Raw genomic sequence first — 24,805 nt, 5'->3', positions numbered from 1 at the left:
GTTGTTAATCACTCTCCATTTTATCACTTCTGAAGCTTAGTGCATCTGGGCCCTAGCGTCACACCCTCCTCAAAGAACAGAAGTGGATCTAGACACAAGATTTGTCATTGTGGTAGACAGTCCTGAGATAGACATGAGCAATGGGGACGGTGCACATCTCTCTCTTCCCGGGGAAGGAATAGAGAGGCGAAAAGCCTCTGCGGACATAGTAAAAGCTGATTGGTTTGTACTTTTGGGAAGATTTACTAAGATTTATAGAGTGATAATGTACCAGCCAATCAGCTCCTAACTGCCATGTTACAAGTTATGTTTGACAAATGACAAGAGCCGATTGGTTGGTATTTTAACTCGTTCCACTTTCTCTCTCTCCGAGGCTTGATACATCTCTATTAGTGATGTCACTGGTCCACCAGTGATTTCATAGGCTGCTTTCTCACTTATGTCAGCAGCTCTGGGCGACTCTCATGGATATCAGTAAAACAAAATGGCTTCCTCTACCGTGGACAGAGCCCTGACAACTATGTTCCGTTTGTTAAATTCCATGTAGATTAAATTTTTATTTTTTTAAGTAACTAACGTACCACATGGAGTGGTGGTTTGAAAAGACGTCATCAGGTTGGAACAACTCTCCGTCATAATAGCACGAACACTCCGATTTGGGTACACATTCTCCAAATTCATTGCTGTACAGTCCAGGCGGGCAGTAGCACCCTTCCATACAGAATTCTCTGCACTTTGTGTCAGGATGGGACAATGACCGGCAGGTTTGGTTGCAGGGACTTCCGCACTGTTTGTAAACTTTTCCTTCAGAACAACTGATAGCTGTGGAAAAATATAACACTAAAATGATAAAGCTATAATACTCCGGTGATGTGAATAAATATAATACAGTAAATCCTTTGGGTTCAAATCCAAATCATTTATCCTTGTTCACAAGGGGGGTGAGTTACCATTGCAATGACAAGTAAATTCTGGGATAGGAAGTTGCCCCCCTTATGGATCTCACCTCAGATTTGTGGATTTTTGTATACCCGCTCAATTTTACTGCATTCTAGCCCAGAGACTACATAGGGTCATCTGATGGAACCTAGACAGTGGTAGATGGAAAAAGGCATGGGAGGGGGAAAGATAGAGACAGGGAACACTGGATTCTACCCAGTATTCCCTGTCTATAGTTCCCCTCCCATGCATTTTGAGAGGAAATAAGACATTGATGATCAGAGTTAGATGGATAAATGTGTAACACCCTGCTCAGTGGGTGAGATGTAATGCACTCACCGGGGTCTCTGGTGTTAATCGCCCTACCACACAGGTTCTCCTTTTTCCTTGGAGAGTTATTAAAAGGAATACAGGCTCAAACGGGTGTTGTCTTTTTAAGGCAGGGCTGGGCAATTGCGGCCCTCCAAATGTTGAGGAACTACACATCCCAGCATGCCTTGCATCAGTTTCAGCATGGCCACATAGCAAAACTAATGCAAAGCATCCTGGGATGTGTAGTTCCTCAACATCTGGAGGGCCGCAATTGCCCAGCCCTGTTTTAAGGCCTCACTTTGAGGTAATTTATTTTGCGTAAGAGGTCAGGTGAAAAGAAAGAAACAGAGGGGAACTACCTGTGGGTAGTCTCCTATAATTGCAATAGGTTATCACAATAAATGCAATACATTTCATTACTCTCTTTAAAGATTCAATACCTACCTAAGCAGACATATATATCTGAGACTTAACATACATCACATGCACATATCCACAATTCGCAGTGCAACGTACTGTAGGTAAATGTCAAAAGTCTCCTTTATAACTGTACTGTTCAGTGTAACTTAAATGCTCAAATCCCAGTTCAATAGTCACGTGGTACTGATGTTTGCATACCTCCCAACAGTCCCGATTTTATCGGGACAGTCCCGATTGTCAGGGCCTGTCCCGATGTCCCACCCGCGGGCGGCAGTGTCCTGCGGTGTGGGGGGGCTGTTGGGAGTCCCCCCTGTCAGCTGCTAAGCAGCGGGGAATAAATGCTGTGCGCATGCGCACAGCGTCTATTCCCGCAGCCAGGGGGCTGGGGGCATGGCTAGAGGCTCACAGAGCCTCTGGGTCATGCCCCCATAGCGGAAGAGCCGCGCGTATAGGCCACGCCCCCAAATTAGGCCACGCGCCCCCCCCCCTCCCCCGAAAATTTCGCCCCGACTGCACAGCTCCAAAAAAGGGATTTTTGTAAGAACTTACCGTTCGAATCCCTTTCTCTGATATGGTCCTGGTGACACAGCTCAACACTGGGATGTAGGAGGGTCCGAAGGAGCCAGGCACCTATCCTAAAGCTTTTAGAGGGTAGGCTCCTCCCCTACTGCATCCTGGACTCTTCAGTTCAATCTTTCAAAGCCACTGGAATACATTAACTCAGTACAAACGCCTGCTCATATTATATGCACATTTTATAACAATAACTGTTAACTTTTAACCATTTTAACATGAATCATCATGAAAACTTCTGGCATACTTACTGAGCGTAAGGGAGGGATCGCTGTGTCACCAGGACCATATCAGAGAAAGGGATTCGAACGGTAAGTTCTTACAAAAATCCCTTTTTCTCTTTCAATGGTCCTGGTGACACAGCTCAACACTGGGACGTTCCAGAGCCGGTCCTTTGGGTGGGTACGCTCAGGTCTGCAGCTCTCAGCACTGCTCGCCCGAATGATGCGTCCTCCGACGTGAACTCATGGAATCTATAGAATTTGGCAAAGGTATGAACAGATGACCAAGTGGCAGCCCTGCAAACCTGTTCAGCTGTTGCCCCATGTCGAACCGCCCAAGAGGTGGCAACTGACCTGGTGGTATGCGCATTTATTCTGGCAGGTACAGGCCTTCCCACTTTGGTGTATGCAAAAGCTATCACAGATCGCAACCACCTAGCAATAGTCTGCTTAGATGCAGGCCAACCAATTTTTTGTATGTCATACAATACCAACAATGTGTCTGTCTTTCTGACACTCTTTACTCTGTCCACATAAATGCGTAAAGCACGCACAACATCCAAACTCTTTAACTTGTCCCTTTTCTTAGAACCCTCTGGGGGTTGAAACACAGGTAGAATTATCTCCTGATTTAAATGGAAGGCAGAGACTACCTTCGGTAAAAACTGAGGTACTGTCCTCAGGACCGCCCTATCGTCATGAAAAATTAGGAAAGGAGATCTGCATGACAAAGCTCCTAACTCTGACACCCTTTTAGCTGATGCCACTGCCAACAAGAACACCAGCTTCCATGTGAGAAACTTAAGGTCCGCCGACCTCAAAGGTTCAAAGGGTGCCTTCTGAAGGCATTCCAAAACCAGCGACAAGTCCCAAGGCGCTACTGGTTGCTTGTATGGAGGTTTCAACCTAGATACCCCCTGTAAGAATGTCTGGATTTCCGGTAAAATGGCTATCCTCTTTTGGAAATAGATGGACAAGGCCGAGATCTGCACCTTCAATGACTGAAGGCTTAGGCTCGATGAGAAACCATCCTGTAAAAATTCCATCATCTTTGATAATTTAAAATGAGATGTGTTTGACTTCCGTCTCTCACACCATCTAATGTAAGTTTTCCATACTCTGTAATAATTTGCCGAGGACACAGATTTCCTGGCTCTAATCATAGTATGCACCACTGCATCAGAAAAACCTTTTCTTTTCAAAATGGCGGTTTCAATAGCCAGGCCGTCAAAATTAATCGAGCTGAATCCAGGTGATTGAATGGACCTTGTCTTAGAAGGTCTGGCCTCAGAGGTAGACGCCATGAGTCCACAGACAACCTCTGAAGCCTCGAATACCAGGACCTCCTTGGCCAATCTGGGGCCACTAAGATCACCGGAACCTTCTGCCCTTGTATTTTCTTTAAAAGTCTCGCCAGCATTGGTACTGGTGGAAAGGCATAAAGGAGATTCCCCTCCCAGGGGATAGTCATGGCATCCACTGCCTCCGCTAGTGGATCCCTCGTTCTGGCATAAAACCTGGGTACTTGATGGTTGAACCTGGATGCCATCAGGTCCACATCCGGAGTTCCCCACTTCAAGGTGATCTGCTGAAACACCTGCGGGTGTAAGCTCCATTCCCCTTCCTTGAGCTCCTCCCTGCTCAGGAAATCGGCTTCTATATTCTCTACTCCTGGTATGAATATAGCTGATACAGCTGGAACATTCTGTTCCGCCCATAGGAAGATTCTGGACACCTCCCACATGGCCAATCTGCTGCGTGTACCTCCCTGGTGATTCAGATACGCCACAGCTGTGGCATTGTCGGTCTGAATCCTTAAAGGGAGGTTCAGTAACCTGTCTCCCGCCAAGGAAATCACTTTCCAGACAGCTCTCAGCTCCAAGATGTTGATCGGAAGAGCTGATTCCTCTGCAGTCCACAAGCCCTGCAACCTGAGGTCCAAGACTACTGCCCCCCAGCCCCTGAGGCTGGCGTCGGTAGTAACCACTAGCCAGTTCCAGGCCTGCAATGACCGACCCCATTGAAGGGAGTCCACTTCTGTCCACCATTTCAAGGAGTCCCGAGTGTCCGAAGACAGCACTATCAGCTCCGACTTCATGGTCTGTGTGTCTCCTGACCAAGCCGTCAAAATGTTCCATTGGAACACCCGAGAGTGGAACCTTGCAAATTGCAGCGTCTCGAATGACGCCACCATTTTCCCCAGCAGCTTGAGGCACCTCCATACAGAAATGCTCAGAGCGCTGAGAATCTCCTGGACTAAGGCGACCAGATCCCTGGCCTTTACCTCCGGGAGAAATACCCGATGAAGATGGGTATCCAGAATAACTCTCAAGAATTGGAGCCTCTGTGATGGTACCAACTGAGATTTTTGCAAGTTTAAAATCCAGCCGTGAGCCTGCAAAAAACTGATGGCTTCTGCCAAATGATTCTGAAGCATGGCTGCTGACTCTGCTTTGAACAGCAGGTCATCCAAATAAGGTATCACTGTGATTCCCCTGAGCCTCAGCACAGCCGCCATCACTGACATTATCTTTGTGAATACCCTTGGCGCGGTGGCCAGACCGAAGGGCAACGCCTTGAACTGTAAATGCAGGTCTCCTATTGCAAACCTCAACAAGGTCTGATGTTCTGGGTGTATAGGCACATGCAGATATGCGTCCTGGACATCCATGGACGCCAAAAAATTCTCCCTGGTCTAGGCTCAGGAGCACTGACCGTAGAGACTCCATTTTGAAATGGTCTACCCATAAGTGGGCATTTAGAGACTTCAAATTTAGTATTGGTCTGAAAGACCCGTCTGGTTTGGGCACCAGAAACAGAGTGGAGTAAAAGCCTTTCTTCCACTCTGCCCTGGGAACCGGGGAAACCACCCCTTTCTCTAATAGGGAGTGAGCTGCTCTCACAAGAGCTGTACGCAGCCGCGCTTCCTTTGGCAAGGATGTGGGGATAAACCTTTTCGGAGGCAGACCTCTGAAAGGAATTTTGTAGCCCTGGGCTATAATGTCTAACACCCAGGCATCCTGGTCTAGAGAAGCCCATGCGTCCCTGAAGTGTGAGAGACGCCCCCCCACCTTTATCACTGTCGGGCAAATCCGCTGACAGTCATGCGGAGGGTTTGTCCTCTCCTTTGGTGGCAGGCTTCTTGTGCAAGGAGCCAAACTTGGACTTCGGGGTCTTGCCCCTAGAGGACTGAAACTTTCCCCTGAATGACTGTCCTCGAAAGGACGCACCACCTCTAGGGGAGGGCCGAAAGGACGGCCTAAAGGCAGAAAATCTGGATGCCTGCTTCGCCGTGGGAGCCGGCAGAAATGTACTTTTGCCGCCCGTGGCCTGCTTAATTATTTCCTCTAATTCTGACCCAAATAACAACTTTCCTTTGAAGGCTAAAGTTTCTAGGGCCTTTTTGAACTCATTGTCCGCTTCCCAGGCCTTAAGCCAGAGCACTCTCCTGGCATGAATCGACACTGTGGACACTCTGGTTGCCATTTTAAGAGCTTCCTCCTCTGCTTCTACCACATACTCTGCAGCTGCCTTAAGCTTCTCCGCCAGCAGCAATACACCAGAGTCAGCCTGCAGCATGGTGCATAATTCACCAGCCCACTCAATCATGGCCTTAGAGACCCAGGCTGAAGCAATAAGAGGACGTAGGGTGAATCCCACCCCTTCAAAAATAGCCTTGAGGTTACCCTCCAGCTTTTTATCCACAGGATCTTTAAAAGCTGCACCGCCCTGTACTGGTAAAACAGTAGCCTTGGACAAACGTGCAACTGAAGCATCCACAACTGGCACCTTTTCCCAGAGCTCCGCATGAGACTCCGGCATGGGGTACAGACTAAGGAATCTCTTAGGCATTTGCAGCCTCTTATCAGGGGTTTTCCAAGCCTCTTCCAACAATTCCTGTAAACCTTCATTCGAAGGAAAGGTAACAGCCTCCTTACGCTGTCGCTTAAACACACCTTTAGCAGGAGTTTTATCCTCCACTGACAGTTTCAAAGCCTGTTTCACAGCCACAATAAGATCCTCTACTCCTGCAGAAGAGGTCTCTTCAAAATCATCACCCTGATCCCAGGGGATGTCAGTATACGCTCCCTCCTCCTCATCTACCAATGTAGGCATAGCATAAGACCTTTTAGGTGTCCCTGCAACATCAACATCAATCTTGTCTAGTATCTCACTAAACCTGTTGATCCCCCTAGCAGTATCCTGCATCACCTGAATAAAGGCAGGGTCTGCCTGGGTAAGAGGCAAGGAGCCAGAGGACTGCTGAGATGATGGCATAGGTCTCTGGGATTCTACCAAGCCATCACTCTGCCTGTCCAGAAGCTGCACCAAAGCGTTCACTGACCTGCCTAGGGCAATGGCCCACGCGGGTTCAATCTGCTCTGCCCTCTGAGGTTCACTCCCCATGGGTCTCACAGCAGCGCAAGTGTTACATAAGCCCCCCTTGGCCATCTGCTCAGGGACAAATTTCTGTGTGCATACATTACACGCGCTCAGTGCAATAAGGGCTCCCTCCCCCAAAACCACAGCATGTTGCTCAGACATGATGAAAAGTGATATATATATATATATATACAGTGCATACAATGTACCAGCGATTATACAGGTTTAATGCACTCAGTCACTTAGCTGTCTGTTGGTTTCAGATGCGGGGAAACGATGCCCAGGAAATCCAAACACTCTGCTAGGATCTGTAAGCCAGCTCAGCTCCGCTGCAAGCGTTCTGAAAGGCGCCAAACACAGAGTGAGGGAAGAGACCAAAGTCCCTGCTGCTGCGGGGTCCGTGACTTTTGGCGCCAACCACCCCCAGTCAGGCGCTCCCTAGGGTAGGATTTCCTAGTTCCAGTATCTCCCCCTCGACTGGGGACCACTTGGAACATGCCTGTAACAACGCTGCTGTCCTCTCATATAGGAGCTCAGCGTGTAAGCTCCGCATAAAATGGCCGCCGCCATCACGGAGCGCCTGTCCCCCATGATCCTCACCTAAACGTGAAGCCGGTTTCAGGACACTCCGGAGCCCAGGCAGCTTCTAAGAAAAAAGCTGTAAGCGCTGCACAGGGAGGCCAGACAGCGTCTCCTTTGTGCACAGTGAGCTGGCAGGACGCGCTTCTGCCAGCTCCTGCTGCGCTAGCAGTGTGAGGATTCACTATGAGAATCCTCACACTGTGCCTACCTAGCTAGAGTATAATTAATAAAATAATAAAAATCCCCTAACTACTCTAATTCTTTAGCTGCTCCTGCAGCTCTTTAGAATAGCACCCACTCCAGTGGGCACCTAACACGAACTGAAGAGTCCAGGATGCAGTAGGGGAGGAGCCTACCCTCTAAAAGCTTTAGGATAGGTGCCTGGCTCCTTCGGACCCTCCTACATCCCAGTGTTGAGCTGTGTCACCAGGACCATTGAAAGAGAAAGTTGGGAGGTATGTGTTTGGGATATACATGCATGTATATAAAACCCTTTGCGTAATGAAGGAGTGTATTCCTCACAAGTTTAGAGTAGTGACTTTGGACGTAGTGCATGGTTGCCTACCCTCCTAGCAATCTCCCTCATGTCACCTAGCCAACATTACATTGTTCATTTTTTTTGGGAAAAAAAGGAATGAGAGACAGATACATTTACACTGAATCACTGCACCATTTCCCAGCACTTTAGCAAGTATAGTAGCTCTTACTAACCGCTTTGGGGATCATCTACATTTGAATATAATTCATTTAAAAGATTCCTCTCAGATGTAGCAGTACACACCCACACTTCTAGGTGCCACGTTCACAATATTGTTTCACAATCTCTCCATATATGGAACAAGACACGCCCTTTGGGAGGAGCATGAAATGCCCCCTCAATGGGGCGCTTTGCAAAATTTTACTACCAACTATAATCTCCCTGAAACTAGTTTTTAAAAGTAGGAAAGTATGACATAGTGCAGTAATGTCATTAATATTTAGCACACTTGTTAAATAGATGCCTCATGAGTGTCCAGAATGTTCACAAGTATGATATGGCAAGAGCTCACCACTGCCACTGGATCCTGTCACTGCTAGGCCCAACTGGGACTGTAAACACTTTATTGGGAGACTTGACTGTATGCTGGATATACACTGGTGAAACACATGGTCGCTTGTTGTAGCAATGTTTAGAATATGGACGGCTTATACACCCTGTGTCACTAATATGCAGAATAGTGGTAGAGTCAGGTGCTGACGTTGCATATGCAGAATAGTTCAAATGCAAGATACTTCAGTTGCAGAGTACGTTAAATGCATAACACTTCAGTTGTAGGATACTTGCCAGTTGCCAGGACCCCTGTTGGCCTTATGCTGCTGCCGGTATTCCCACTGGTTCTCTCTCTCTGCACAGTGCCACTCCTGATGCCTCGGCTCCAGGGACGCAGGCCCACACTCACTCTGACCCTTGCAGCTGCCCACTTGCTGATGGGGCTGACAGGCTGTCCTCACTGACCAGCGCTCTCTGCATGCTGCCAGTCTGTGCCCCCCATACACTTCAGGGCACGCTGCTTCATCTTCACCCAAGTCAGGCTGCTTTCTCCAGCCTTCAGGGCTCTGCCAGCTTCAGCATTCACCAGTCAAAAACTACACACTTCTCACTCTGCTGTCTCAGACTCCCAGGGAGAGATTTCATCTGGGATTTCCCACCTTTTTCTGCAAACTTGTCAGTTCTGTACATTGTTGCTTTTTGCAAACTGATCTGCCTTGCTCTGAGCTGAGCTGTTAACCCCCCTTGTTCTGCAAGCTATATAAGCTCAGTTCTGTTCAACTCCAGTAGTACTTCGGGAACTTGTGTAGTTTCACGGCGCCAGTGTCTGTTAACTGTTTCTGTGAAATTGGCAGCTTGCCATGTTTACTCTATCTTAAGCTGCCCATAGACGGTCCGTTCCCAGACCGTCCATTCTGTACTATAAGATGCGCCCTCCCGCGCATCTCATGGTATGGTACAAAAAGTATGTGCTTCACATACTTTTTGTACTAGCTGCATGCACAAGGTATGCAATGCGATGTGTACTATTTAAGTCCCGAATGGATCCGTTAAACGGACCGTGTATGGGCACCTTTAGCAATCTGTAAAAAAACATTTACTTTGAAAAACTTGGCAGCTTTCCAGCTAGCACGCTAGTGCGGAATACATGTGAAGTAATCCACATGCTTTGGGCACGGTGGCTCGCAGCGCTCGCCACACTATATAAAATCGACTCTGCGCCCACGTGGATAGTGGGGGTGACTGTGACTGTGATGCTGTGACGCTACTGCAACGCAAAAAAAAAAAAAAACACTATTTCACCGATAACGTACCTTTGTACGCCCAAGCGTAGACAAAGAGACTTCAGGAAAGGGAGGGGAAAAATAAAACGTAAGGGAGGAAATTAAAAACGAAAAACCCAGGCAACACATGGACCAAAGCTAATAGCCTTATATTTCAGAGGGGAACATTATTCCCATTATAATGCTTAAATGTATGATTATATGTAAATATATATCCTGATGTAATCACAAATATTTTAAGTGTATTGATTTCACTTCTCACAGAGACTTTATCAGACCAAGGGGGAATTTCAGGATCACTTACAATGATATGTGTATTTGTGTATGACAGGATTGGTTTTCACTGCCTCCTGGCTCTTCCTTCTTGCATTCATTTCAGCCCTTACATCATAGTTGCCGACTTTTTGGCTGCCCTCTCCGGGAGAGGGCAGCCAGCTCAGCAAAGCAGGGGGGCGGGGCGGGGCGGGGGCGGAGCCACATGGCTGGCTGTCCTATTAAAGGCGTGTCCATAGTAAGCTCGACATTTTAGCCCCGCCCCCGCCGTTCTATGCCTGTATTTCAGGGTGCGGGGCTTAAAAGACGCGATCACGTCATTTAACCCAGGGACCCCCCGCTGGGTGTGGGTGTCCGCCGGGGATGAAGGGCAATGTGGGAGGGTTGCCCCCCTTTCCGGGGGACCGGGAGGGGGACCCGATTTCCGGGACCCTCCCGGCCATTCCAGGAGGGTAGGCAACCCTGCCTTACATTTATTTATTTACTCCAAATGTGTATCTTATGGGACAAACATAAGCGATCTGTCCAGATCATTTAGAAATAAAGCACAAATCTCTCCGTGTGTACAGGTCATATCGATGGCGATGGACGGTCCTGCACATCGCCATTGCAGGCACAATCTATTTAGTGCAATTACTGTGCAGGGCCGAGGTGGAGGTTGAACTGGTTAGCACATCTCAACTTGTGTATGCCCCTATGTGAAATTCAATGTTCTGTAAAGCTGCAATGTTTTACATATACAGTAGGTGGCGATCACGATTCATTTTTATAATGCGCACACTCTACTTATGTGCACTAGTAAAGTGTACCATACCTCGACATCTGATACGCAAATGAAATATACAACTTTAAGACATGTAACTTTCTTGCTTTGGCAAAATTCTCCAAATTGTTATGTAACAAACACATACAGTTTGCAATAGTGATAGGCGTCATCCCTTGAAATAGATTCCCCGTGATATGTCTGAATAAGATAATGTCACTTACAGCAAAATTCTGGTGTTCTCCAGTCAATGAGAATGCCTTTCCTGGAACAGGCGGCAGCGTAGGTTGAGAAAGCAGCGCACATACATTCCTTCCCATTGGAGCAGGCACAGACGTCGTAGCGGCAGTTCTTCAGATATGGAAGGGGGTTGACTTCATTGTGACATGGCTGGAATTCATTGTCCATAAGGCCCAGGCACACTTCATCTGCGTATCTGGCTAAAGAGACAATGGTCAATGGTTACATTTCTTCATGTATTCTGATCACATTATCAGGCTTTTCCTGTTTCATGTTCGCCTAGAGTATAAGAAATGTACCCACCCCATAATAATACTGAGTTCTGACACCAAGGGGCAGATTCAGGCATGTTCATACGGGTTTGAAGTCGGCCCCGTTTTTGATGGTGGGGGGCCTGAGCATGCGTGTATATGCGCATGTGCAGACCCCCTGTGCAAGAGCTTCCGGCGAGTATCACACTCGTTGAGGCATTCGCATGGGAAGGAGAGGGGGGCGGTCAACGGGCGGCATCAGGGGAACACCCTGTGTTTTATGGGCGTTCCCCTGAGAACGTGGGCATGGCGTTCCCTGCTAGGGACAGGCGGTTGATGTCACATGACGTCAGCAGCCACCCCGTCTGTGGCGATCAGCGGCAGAAATAAAGGTTAGTTTAAACTGACTTATATTTCCGAAGGGGAGACCAATCATTCAATGGTCGGAGACCATCGAATGATTTGTCTCAACTTCAGCCGCATGCGAGGGGATGCGTTCTCGTACACGGGCCTGGCAGCGCCGGACAAGGCGGACTCCCAGCTGCCCCTCACCGCGGGACACTGTCGGCCCCGGACGGGATGCTAGAACCGTCCCAAAAAACCGGGACAGTTGGGAGGGATGTTCATGTACAGATACTACATTTGTTTTTATTGGACTATTTACTAAGCCCTTCGAGAGAGAGAACGTTGATTGAGATATAGTACCAACCAATCAACTCTCAACTGCCGTGTCCCAGAACATCAGCATTGCTTGAGCCATGTTATCAAGTCCAATACCACAGCTACTCCCTCACTTCAAACTATCGTGTTCCCCTGTGGATGCACACATAGGATAGGCACATTCATCTGCAGAGCCCATACTCAGGAAGAGATGGATAGCCTGAGATTCCAGTTTCCAGTTACATTCTCCCCTCTCAGTCACCACCCTCGTAGCCTGCTAATACATGCTCTACCTTGTAGGACTAGGCAAGGACTTCACAAATGGACTTGGCACTGCCAGTCTGCAGGTTTACACTTTTGTAAATGACTCTTAAACCCCAGCTCCTTACCTCGTTTGGGGTTCAAGATACATGGATCAGTGTCTTGTTTGACCAGATCTACACAGTCTCCATCAAGTTTCCAAGAGTTTCCAAAGTCTTCCACGCTGGCCTCAACCAGCCCAGAAGGTGAGAGGAAGTCATCTCCTTGATTCCCGTTATAATTACCACAAAGACCACTGGTGGCATCTGAGTAGGTTGGTGACAACTATAATTGGAGATTAACATAGTACAGTAGGTTATGTAGGTTACTCTCAAAATACCATTCTGTCTATTGACTTCATACTTCACATATGCACTAATCACATATGCACTAACATATGCAATTATTAATGTAAAGGACAGCTCTTGCGATAAGAGATGTCCTTAGTGAAGCGGCTCCGGTGCTGGACTTCCAAGTCCCTCTGTGCATGTTCATGACAAGTGGTTCCCAAACTTAGTCCTCGGGCTCCCACACAGTTCATATTTTCTAGATCACCTGTCGATCTTTGAAATGTTGTAATTGATCATACACTTGTGCTCTGCAAGGTGACCGAGTTTAAGAACCACTGCACTAGACAATGAACATACTGGCTGGCAACCCACAAAGAACGTACATGGAACAAAGTCTACAAGGAGAAATATCCAGGATTCTTAGTTTAGATATATGTTTAATTACCTTAATCATCAATTTTCCATGGCCATCCCAATCAATCTGCAGATCTTCCCGGTAGGAGAGTTGTACTGCTGATAACGCTGTTGTCTGGATCCGAAGGGAGCCTGATGAAAGTCCAATTAGAGAAAAGTATTGCTTGACTTTTTGCCACATCTACCAATCACATCCAACCATCTCTCAGACATGTCCAGTGGTGGCTCCAGAGGTGGATCTGCAGTCCGGCCAAAATTCCAATAGAGAAGCCACACCAACTGCCACTCAAAGTGCTTCCAAACATTGCCTATGGGTTCTTAATGGCAGTTGGTGTGGCTTCCCTGTTTGAGTTTTGGACTGTGCCCCACCTCTAAAACTGCCATTGGACATGGCTGACGCAGTTTTGAATCCACACCTGTCACCAGTGGTGGCTCTAGATGTGGGGGTGCAGAGCAATCCAAAGTTCAAAAAGGGGGACCACACCAACTGTCATCCCAAACTGACTCACTTGCAGTTTGTGTGGCTCCCCAATTTGAATGGAGCCACCCTTGCTTATAACCTCAGGTAAATTAGTTTATAATATACACCTGTGAATAGTGGATTGTGAAGAAAACAGATAACCTGCCAAAAGAACACACAGCTGCTGCTGTGATTCTTGCCTGGCTCTTTCCTGTCCTCCACCCCAAGTACTTGACGCCGCTGCTGCTGCTGCCCACTGCCTAGTTAATGTCTGTATGTAAATAAAGTGTATATACATGTGTGTATATAGATTTAGAGTCGCAGTGTCTCTGACAGAGAAGACCCGCTAGAGGTACTCCTGCACCTCTAGTGTCTGTCACACTGTCTCCTTTGTGGCGGTGGCCATTTTTGGAGGCAATCTGTTTTGTCGGAAACGGACGTGGATTGTCGAATTCACGGCCATTTCTCAAAAATCAACAACCGTTTTATCCCCACTCGACAGGCAAAACATTGAATTCTGCCTGTTAAGTTGCAGGTGAGCTCACCAAAAACGCCCCAAGATTCCTGGGAATCCCACATTAAATACCCACCAAATGTAATAGTACAATACACTATGAAACAATGTAATAGTACAGTATGTGCAATTACCTTGCAGCAATGGAAGCATTATATCTTGTCCATCCATTGACACTCCACCGCCATGCTTCAGCTTAATTGTTATATTGTGCATGTCTACTAGACGGACCGTAGCTGATCTGGTGCACACTGCGTCCGGGTCATCTGCACACTGTAAGCACATAACACCATTATCAGGATGGTGAGAAGATGATGCAGATAATCACACTCATAAACGCTGCGCCCGCCCACCATGAAGTGAATGCCCCGCCGAGTGTGAAACTCATCGAAGGCGTTCGCTCCCGGGGTTTGCACATGTGCATATTCACACATGCGCAAACCCCCACTGTCGGGCCCAGTGGCCAATTCGAACCTGAGCGATCAAGTCTGAGTCGCCTCCTGTGGTTCATAGTCATCATCATTATCAGTGAACACGTGCTCCAGCCCTATCCCTGGTACAAAGGAATTTGGGCAACTGAAAATGTGTATCTCTGAATTTTAAAGTTTGAAAAAAAAAAAAAAGGTTAAATTCATATTGTTTATTCAATTATGTAACACATTTTGCAAAACTGTAATACCGCCCTGGGCCACAAGAGGTAGCTGTGTATAAGGCAATCAGGGTAGTAGACTCTGGAATGTTTGCCCATAGCAGCTGCTTGTTCTCTCTCTCATTCTCCCTCTCTCATATTCCTTCCCTGCCTCCCACTTGTAGCACTGTAAAGCTTGCGTTCATGTACAGCTTTCTATGATATATTGCCCTGCACTGTGTTCATCGGAAGGAGAATGTAGTATAGATCATGGTGCATAAAAACTAGCAAGGTATTATAACAAGAAGCGCACAATCACAAAGTATGACTTTAGAAGCCAGATGGAACAAACATGTTAAAATCAACTGGCTTTCTGGTCTGTCTGGTATTTCAAATAAAAATAAATCCTGGATGATCACTATTTTGAGGCATGACCCCACTGCCTGCAATTCTTATGGAACGCAGCACAGATGGAAATGTCACTCAATGGTCCCTCAGTCCATCCTACTAGCAGCATACTTATATCATTGCAAACCCCCCCCCCCCCCCCCATCCCCCTCGTCTCCCTCGCCTAGCACAACATCATTTGTGACATAAATAAATCCTAAGAGACAAGTTTGGTAAAACACTGTAGCGTAGCATTTCGTACGCAAGCCGCAGCCACACATAGAACATAGGTGAGCTCACCGAAAACAGCCTTATGTCATTTTAATCAGCAGGGGCTGCTTGTGTGTCTTGTTTTGCACTGCAATGGGGCACGTCACACTCATAGACGATCAGCGCTACTAGTCACACAGAGCTCACGTGTTATGTGTGACACAACTTGTAGTGCACGGGTTAATGTATGTGGACACATTTGTATGTAACATTCGTACTACTGTAGTAATATAGACAATGGGGAACTTCTACAGTATAACACTCCTGACATGGGACAGGAGTACGTTTGTCTATCTTATCATAGTCGGAGACCAGATCAGCTACGTCACTAAGCAGCGCCAGCGAATGCATCCGCTGTCTATTACACTAAGGCGGTTATTCTGGTTGATTCGCAAGGATGCAAATTCGCAGCCTTGGGAGTCCAGCTGACCCCGCCTTGCGAATGGTGGCCCGACTGCCACCCATTCGCACGGGCGATTTGCTCGCAAGGCCTGTGAATGGATGTTATACAGTAACATCCATTCGCAGCCTTGTGGGATCCTCCCACATCATTTGATGGTCGGCGACCATCAAATGATGGTGAAGGCGCATGCATATAAAAGGGACTCTCAAGTCATGTATGCGTGGACGTTCCGGAGGAAGTGGGCGGGCAGCTGACATCCGAAGATGTCAGCTGCCCACCCCCTGCACCTGCGTCATCGGCCCATTAGCATGAGAACGCCCAGCGTTCTCATTGGATCATCCATGAAACTCTGGGCGACTCTGGGTGTTCCCATATGCAAATGGCCTGGCCCGCCACCCCATGTCCCTCTCTGCCCCCCGCCCACAAAGTTGTTTGTGTGCACCCGGCAAACACTATGTTTGCCGTTGCCGCCCGCACCCGGCGTATGCACATTTGCAGAAAGGCGGCTGCGCGTAAGCAAAACACAGAGCTCGCATGCGGAGAAAAATCAGCTGACCAGGGTCTGATACAGAGGAGGAGGGGAGAGCCAGCGGGAAGATCCATGTCATAGATGGCTCTATCAAAGATTTGCCACAAGCATTGATACAGAGAGCTGTCAGTGAATAACAAACCAAGGATCCAACTGGAGTTGTATTGAGTAGTCCACATGGATTATGCAGGGTGAGGAGTCATACATGGGAGGATATTACAATGGCAGAACACTAGGAAGCTGGAGGTTGTGTGAACTGAACGCAAAGGGGGTCAGTGACCCCCAGTGTAGCCAAGAGACTCCTGACATGTGCCAAAGCTTGGGATGGCCATCGATCATCGATTAGTTAGTTTAGAGAACATCGATGGTTTATTGCCGATGTTGAATCATTTAAACATCGATGGGGGAGAACCAGATGGTTTCCCACCTTCGATGTCAAGCACAAAAAAAAAGTTTTGATTTGATTTTTCCTGGGACATGGAGCATAGCTCCGCCCAGGACATCCGTGAAGCCCTGCCCCCATATTCTGATTGGCCCACAGGCCAATCAAAGACAATGGATGACCATCAATACTTAAAAACATCGATGGTCATCCATTGCATAGTTATGCACCATCGATGTCCAGTTGCAATTTTGCCATCGATGGCAAACATTGATGGCAAAGGCAACAATGGCCCTTCTGGTTGTGAGCCTAGAGCTGCTGCCAGGGTCAGGCTTATGGAGGGAACTTAATTTATGATATCAGTGGTCACATGACTGCAGGTACACAATGGGCTGTGTATACCCATCCTTTTATGGAAATGAAAGAGGGGGAGCCGTGGGGTCAGCCCCTTTCAGACATGCTAAGTCAACTGTAGCAAATGTAGTCAAATGTAGCAATGTAGTAAAATAAATATAATCCTGGCTTCTGTGAATATCAAACTAACAATTTTGACAACTGCACCTCTGCCATTGCTACACCACATAGCACTGTACCTGGCTGTTGGTTCCGACAGGCAGGGATTGTGCATACAAAAAAACAATAAAGTTTTTTTCTTTTAATTTCAATAACCATGCAGCGGGTACACACATACAGTAAAACGCTAGCTACTGTATGAGCTTAATAACAACATCTCCCCCATGGTCTGTTGTGTTACCTGTACAGTCTCTATAGCCACAGAAAACACATTGTCTGTCATGTCTTTTGCCAGTAAGTAATGGCATATCCCGCTGAAGGTGAAATGCTTGTTATCAAAGCTCTTGAAGTGAGACTGTCCGGTGACGAAGCATTCCCCTAAACAAGAGAGAGATGGATAGAAGAAAACAAAACAAAAACAAATCAATATATACAGAATAAATTAAAGGATCATCTACAAACCTATTATCAATACAGTTCTTGCAGGGAACAGGAAGGAAATTTTTTTTGCCGTTGTAATTATTTTGATTAGGAATATGCTCTATTGAGAAATCTGTACCAAGCTGGCAACACACTTTCAGTCTACTATAGACATTCCCCCAACTCCAGATTGCAGAAATAAGGTTTTGGCATACTTACCTACTTCGATGCTTTTCTCTCCAGCAGATGCCTAGGAGCAGGTGTGAAGCCTTGGGGGCAGGGCCGTGCTAATTGTGTCATTAGGCCCCTCCCCCATGCAAGAAAATGCCACCATTTGCATAAAGTCTCATCATCAGGCCTTGCCCCATCCACCGAACTGTCAGTTAGCACCACTGTACTGCCCACTTCACTAGTTACTCCATGACACATTTTACAAAATACATAGGTGGATCTGGAAAACATGCACTGTTTGGGGTCCTGAGGACCCAGCTTGAGAACTAGGGTAAGCACCACTGGAAATACTTTATCTTCTCTCTGTGGGTGAGATGTACTAAGCCTTGAAAAATGATAAAATGGAGAATGATAAACCACCAACCAATCAGCTCCTACCTGTCATTTTTCAAACACAGACTGTGACATGGCAGGTAGAAGCGGATTGGTTGGTGGTTTATCACTCTCCATTTTGTCACTTTTCAAGCTTAGTACATCTGGCCCTGTGTTCAGAGCATAACACTTTCCTGGAATATGTGGTCGGTAGACTCCATCCCTTCCATCAGGGGGAAGATTTATCAAAACATGGAGAGAGAGAGATAAAGGGGGAAATTGATGAAGATTGGAGTTGTATTGAAGATGTGATGTTGCTATGGGCAACCAATCAGATTCTACTTATTTATTTTGCACCTTCTAGAACATAATAGAGAGTATCTGACTGGTTGCCCATGGCAACATCCCATCTGAAATACAACTCCTATCTTAGTAAATTTCCCCCAAAGTATCAAACAATTAGCTCCTGTCATATTTTTTTATACACAGCTTGTTACAGGAAAGGAGCTGATTGGCTGGTACTTTACCGAGGTTTGAAACCCCCCCCCCCCCCCCTCCATTTACAGTAGAATCTGTCACAGCCACAATCACAGCAATAGCTAGGACGCTGCCTCCCAGCAGAGTAGCACATATATCTGCTGAAATACTTTGTGCTGCTGTAAGCAATCTGACCATCCGATGAAATAATTCCACACACAAAACTAGATACAATATGGCCAGGTGGCTATGAAAACTGAATACAAAAGAGTTCGCTGATCTTAGTTGTTGCTCACCTTACTAATCAAAGTGACATCAATGGGGAACCACAATGGTGGGTGTGTCGGATATACAGAAAGGGCTAAGAAAACACCCTGGACATTTTAACCATTGGACTTAAGCCAGGATTTTTGAAAAATGATTTTAGCAATTCCTCCGTGGATTTGTATAACCCGGCTTCCTTGTAATCTCTGCGCATAAACACTAAATTGTGGAGGATAATTTAAGGTGTGTAATTCTCCACCGCGTATCACAGCTAAAAACACCCTGAAGGGATTTGGCTCTTGAAGTGGAAACATTCGCTGTGAAATAGTGGAAAACTGAATACACACGTGCAAAGTTTATCATTACAAAAGTGCTTCTTACATTACGTCCAAACTGTTTAGAATTCAACGGGAAAGTTAAATGGAAACTGGTCTTGACCTTGTTTTGTTTCATTAGTCTTACAAAAGGATTAGCGCCACCGGGTCGGGTGAGGGAAACGCTGTTGTCCTTATATCGATGCACAATACCGTGCGTATTTACACGCAATTACAGAAGCAGAGCAGGGGACATTACAACGTACAAACTGAGGGCCAGACTAATGTGAGAGTTCTCAAATCGAGCGATTGCGGAATGACTTCACTTGTGTACCATACTCATAGCACATGCACGAGGTGTAATAGTGACTTTAAAATAATGCATATGGATCTGATCATGTAGCCGCAGTTTGACTGACAGGAAGCCGGCATTTGGGGTGGTAACCTGCTGTTTTTTGGGTGTGGCTGAAAAAATGCAGGCGTGCCCAGACGTTTTTGAGGAGGGTCTGTAACATCGGAGATGACCACTTCCACCCTGCCACAGATTAGTGGATGCTTCAGATTTATTCACATTTGCACCGATGATAAAAATTGTTTGATGATTTGCAGTGTTGCAAGGGGGTACGGCGTGGTACGGAGTACCTGTAAGAAATACATTGCAGGTACGCAGTACCACTTACCCCCTGACCCACTGTCAATTCTATTTTTATTTTAAGTCTAAATATAATGCATCCGCAGCCCACCCATCCAGCATTATGATTGGTGCTGTATGCAGCTACCGGATACTGCTGATTTAGACTGTCACACTGACAGGCATCAGCAGCGCCGACAGCAGGAAGAGCAGGCTCCACAATTGTAAGTACAAGCTGCCCGGCTCGCACCCAAGCAAGAGCCAACCCTCTCATTCCCTGTCTCCTGATGCCACGTCACTATTGTCATTTAGTCACTCCTCTAGCTTTGAGCGACCACGCCCCCTCATGACACATGGCCACGCCCATTTTTGGTACCACCAAGAAAAAAAATCTACTTGCACCACTGATGATTTGGGAATTGTACATGATTAGCAATTAATTTTCCAATTCTCTCTCGAAATAGGGAGTGACCCAGTGGCATAACAATGGCACTGCATCCCAAGCAGTGGCTTGGGGGAGCCGACGCTATGGGAGCACATGGCATACTTGCCTACCTTTGAAAACTAGTATCAGGGAGATTATAGTTGGTAGTAGAATTTTGCACAGCGCCCCATTGGGCGTGTCATGCTCCACCAGGGCGAGTCTAGTTCCATATATGTAGAGATTGTAAAAAGAGATGCTCAACGTGGCTCCTAGAAGCGTGGGTGTGTACAGCTACATCTGAGAGGAATCTTTTAAAATGACTTATATCCAAATGCAGATGAGCCCCAAAGCAGTTAGTAAGAGATACTATTCTTGATAAAGTGCTGGGAAATGGTGCTGATGATTCAATGTAAATGTATCTGTCTCTCATTCATTTTTTTCCCAAAAATGTAACAGTGTAATGTGGGCTAGGTGAAATGAGGGAGCTTGCTAGACAAATGAGGGAGAGAGGGAGATTGCTTCTATTTCAGGGAGTCTCCTGCAGAATGCAAGAGGGTAGGCAACTATGGCACATGGTCCCTGCATATTCCAAAGGGTCTGGCTGTCTGTATGGAATCTGCTGAAATAAATGTCCACCGCCTTAGAAGGGACAGATGCTAGAGGTCCTGCTGGGTAACTGTATCTATATAGATATAGAGAGAGAGAGAGAGAGAGAGAGAGAGAGAGAGCAATGGGGGAGAAAGTAGCACTCCAAATGGCTTGAAATAAAGAACACAAGGCAGACGTCTATTGACAATGTTTCTTTACTCTTTATTGAGCCATTTCTTCAGGTCGTATATATATATATATATATATATATATATATATATATATATATATATATATATATATATATATCAGGCTAGGTTCCCTAGCTCCAATCAGACACCAGGAAACGGACATGTCACTGCAGCAGTATTAGCAAAGTGAAAGTAGATTTATAGTAGCAAAGCCTTGACGGCTCTTTTCAAGGTTCCCACCCCTTTCTCAAGAGGCAATACAGACATTATTGCCAACTGATGACAATGAACTTTACACTTGCAAGCCGATGGCTATTACAATACGGTAACACGATATAAGATTATTAAAATAGTAAGCACAATGGGAAAGGGCTGTGGTGCCCATTGAACCCAATCTCATGTTTTGGTTTAATTAGCTGCAGAGGAAGTATTAAATATACAGTAATATACTGTAGAGAAATGTTTTACTAAATACAGGATCTGCCTCTGTAACTCCTCACCTGGACAGTCGTCATTGCTGCAGTCCCAGAGCCCATTCCTGCAGGAACTAAAGGAGAAAAAAAAGCACATTAGTATAAGGCTAATATAGCAAAGCATTAAGCAAACATAGTGCAAGCGCCACATAGTGCGCTCGCCACGCTTCGGGTTGGCGTTCATAGTGGGGGTGGCGTGGGGGTGCATTTAACATTGTAAGCCCCCATTAGGGTGCTTATACAATTATACATTGTATAGGGGGCTTATACAATTTAAAATCCCATCGCAGTGCATCGAGTGTATGCCATGCGATGGCATGCGATGCGATTATATGTCGTGCAACCTAATATCGTGGGCGCCGTGCTAGTACACAAGTACCTCCAATTGTAAAGCGCATCAAAATATGCTGCGCTATGTAAGTAACTATTATTATTACTAATAATAGTAATAAAAATAATAATCATAATATATAAAAAAAATTGTAGTTACATAAAATTTACATAAAAGTCAGCATAATCACTTGTTATTTCCTCAGGAAACTGCCATATGGTATGTCCGACTGTAACCCTTGGCAACCAGTCAATTCAGCATGGATCAAGCAGGTTATGTAGGCCACACGCAATGCACTCAGAGGGACAGATGCACTAAGATTCAAAAAGTGATAAAGTGGAGAGTGATAAACAACCAGCCAATCAGTTCCTAGCTGCCATGTTACAGGCTGAGTTTGGAAAATGAAAGGAGCTGATTGACTGGTTGTTTATCACTCTCCACACTCCCCGTTTTCGTGGGACAGTCCCCTTTTATTTGGGACTATTCTGCGTTCCCCCAGGGACCGGCAGTGTCACATGAGGGGGCGGGGAGGGCCGTTGGGAGTCCCCCCTGCTACCCACTGCTCTGCTCTGCTCTGTGAAAAGATGTGTGAGAAAGAGCGACTGTGGGCAGGGCCAGCAGTTCTCAGAGCGCTGGCCAAGCCTCCACAGCGGGGAAAGTGGGAGTACTGCAATCATAGGCCATGCCCCCTGATCAGGAGACCGCGCCCCTATCTCCCTCCTCCACTGCCACCATGTTGGGAGAATGTACTGTTTTTTGAGCTGCTCCAGAATCCTTCTTCTCAACTCGAGGATCGGGTGTCTGGTGGATAGAAAATCTGTAATTCGGGTTTCTGCACCCGTTCCCAGTGGGGCACTGGGGGTCCCAGCGTGCATTGCGGAACCCCCAGCACCATTATCTGTAAAGGCAAAGCCTCTGGCGGGGATGACTGGAGCAGCAGTGCTGTGGCAGCCGCGGGACTGCTGATGGCTTGCAGCATGTGAGTTGCAAAATAAGAAACTGCATTTGCTGTATATTGCATGAAGTTCATTTTTCACATTTAAAATACATATATGAAAAAATGCCCAGTATACATTCGGAAAGGGGACGTGACCACGCCCCCTTTGTCCATGGCCATGCCCCCTTTCCGTAGGTGTACCGATTTCTGCCCGTTTAATGTTGGAGGGTATGTGATCACTGCTAGAGGCCTGTGCGTGTTTATCTTTTGTCATGCTAAAAGTGATCCATCCGCTCATCCCAAAAGGAACTGAACAGTCAGATCTCATATACTTTGCCAAAGATTTTGGAGAAGCATGTCCTAGATTAAACCTAAATTGCAATATAATATTAATGTTGGACCGTATTGGACAGTCCGAAAATTGAGATGGTTGGGTGGTATGTACCCTGCCTGCAGAAAAATAACTGTATTTGCCCCCACCCCCCTGCATTGCAGCATGGTTTGTCACTTGGTTTATTTATTTCCGGCTTTGCTCCCAACTTTGAATCAGACCCTTTGTTGCTGGGACTGGTGAGGTTTTCTGTTTACCTTTATTCCTGCTCCCTGAGGGATAAATAAGTGAAGGGAAAAAAAACATTCTCTTGTTTGCTTTTAAAATTTTTGTGTATTCTGTAATTAGCTATTTGTTTTCTCAGTAGGGATTACAGATACCTCCGGGGGTAATCTCAGTGTGTGAGAAAGTGAAACACGTTTGTTGTTGTATCTAAAAGTTATTACTGAGGAACTGGGTACACTGTATGAGAATACCAGTGTGTTTAATGTGCAGCCATTGGACTTTATTCTGGTTGATTAGGTCAGGGTTGCCGACCCTCCTGGAATTTCCGGGAGTCTCCCGAAAATCGGGACCCCCACCCGGCCCCCCCGGAAGGGTGCGCAACCCTCCCGGATTCAGGGGGGACCCCCGCTGTCCCCCGGATTGCGGCATTAAAATGGGTCTCAGAGGAGGGGGCGGAGCTAAAACTGCACAATCGCGTCATTTTAGCCCCGCCCCCTCCACTGAGATCCGTGAATTTGGGGTTTTACCATCATGGGGGTGGGGCTTAGTGATGTCAGTCTTAAGCCCCGCCCCCTGAGCGGCTGCTGAAACTCTCCTCTCCGGGCTTCTCCCGGAAAGGAGAATAATAAAGTCGGCAACCCTGGATTAGGTAATCACCGCCCAGCCAAAGTGAAATCCTGCCCTGCGCAAGGCTACGATAAGCATGCAAAAAATATTGCCGCCCTGAGATTACTGTAGCAGCAAATCCATTCACATTCACTGTGGCCTAGTGAGAAGGGGGCGTGGCCTATACTTGCGACGCTCACGAGAGGCCATGCCCTGTTTTCGCCACTGTGGCGGCATGATTAGACACTGTGTGCAGGTGACAGGGGGGACTCCCAACTGCCACCCACCCCCACCGTGGGGCACTGTCGGCCCCCGGGCGGGACGTGGGTACGTCCCCAAAAAACGTGACATTCCTGCAGAAAGCGGGACAGTTGGGATGTACTGTATGCTGTCAATCAGCTTACGTACGGACATCGATCAGAAAATGAGCAGGACTTTACAACAGGATGGCCTTGCGCCTCGATTATAGGCGGGCCTGTGAATTTGCAGCCATGCGATCAGGTCTGAATCACCCTGACCTATACTGAAAGCTGCCTTAATGCACCCTTCCATCTTATTCCCTAGGTCACATGACCATACCTTGTTAGAATGCTGGTTCTACTTTTGGTAACTTTATTTTAATTCTGTATTATTTCCCTAACGTAAGCAACTTTAACTAGCATTAAACATGAATTTCCAGGATTGCTTCTATTTAATTAAATATTCCCATTGTGTTCCGTTTTAGCATCTGGAGGAATGTGCTTCTCAATCCGTGTGTCAACATTTTCTATGTCGACCTTTGCCTTGCGTCGACCTTTTTCAGTGTCAAAGTCAACCCAGTGCATGTCAACATTTGGTACTTGTTTCCTAGCATGGCGCCCACGATATTCAGTTGTATGGCATTGAGATGCGATTTTAAATTGTATATACGATTTTTAATTGTATAAGCACCTTAATAGGTGCTTACAATGTTAAATGCACCCCCACGCCATTGCCACTATCAACGCCAACCCGAAGCGTGGCGAGCGCAGCGAAACCACGAGGGGCGGCG

General features: G+C 46.7%; 1 protein-coding gene across 1 annotated transcript in view; it reads right to left on the bottom strand.

Annotated features, from left to right (window-relative positions):
• Window positions 1-24,805, bottom strand: part of VWF (von Willebrand factor) — a 208,853-nt gene that overhangs the window by 149,601 nt on the left and 34,447 nt on the right. Inside the window, exons 10-16 of the mRNA XM_083181600.1 lie at window positions 21,373-21,419; window positions 17,262-17,398; window positions 14,043-14,181; window positions 12,966-13,066; window positions 12,320-12,515; window positions 11,004-11,219; window positions 582-822 (exon numbers count right to left, since the gene is read on the bottom strand). Of these exons, the coding sequence (XP_083037726.1) occupies window positions 582-822; window positions 11,004-11,219; window positions 12,320-12,515; window positions 12,966-13,066; window positions 14,043-14,181; window positions 17,262-17,398; window positions 21,373-21,419 (1,077 nt within the window). The remainder of the gene's footprint in view (window positions 1-581; window positions 823-11,003; window positions 11,220-12,319; window positions 12,516-12,965; window positions 13,067-14,042; window positions 14,182-17,261; window positions 17,399-21,372; window positions 21,420-24,805) is intronic.

Source organism: Crinia signifera, chromosome 4 (genome assembly GCF_055691185.1).
Source record: "Crinia signifera chromosome 4, ASM5569118v1, whole genome shotgun sequence".
Classification (NCBI taxonomy): domain Eukaryota; kingdom Metazoa; phylum Chordata; class Amphibia; order Anura; family Myobatrachidae; genus Crinia; species Crinia signifera.
The sequence above is the reverse complement of the archived record's forward strand: the minus strand, read 5'-3'. Positions and strand labels throughout refer to the sequence as shown.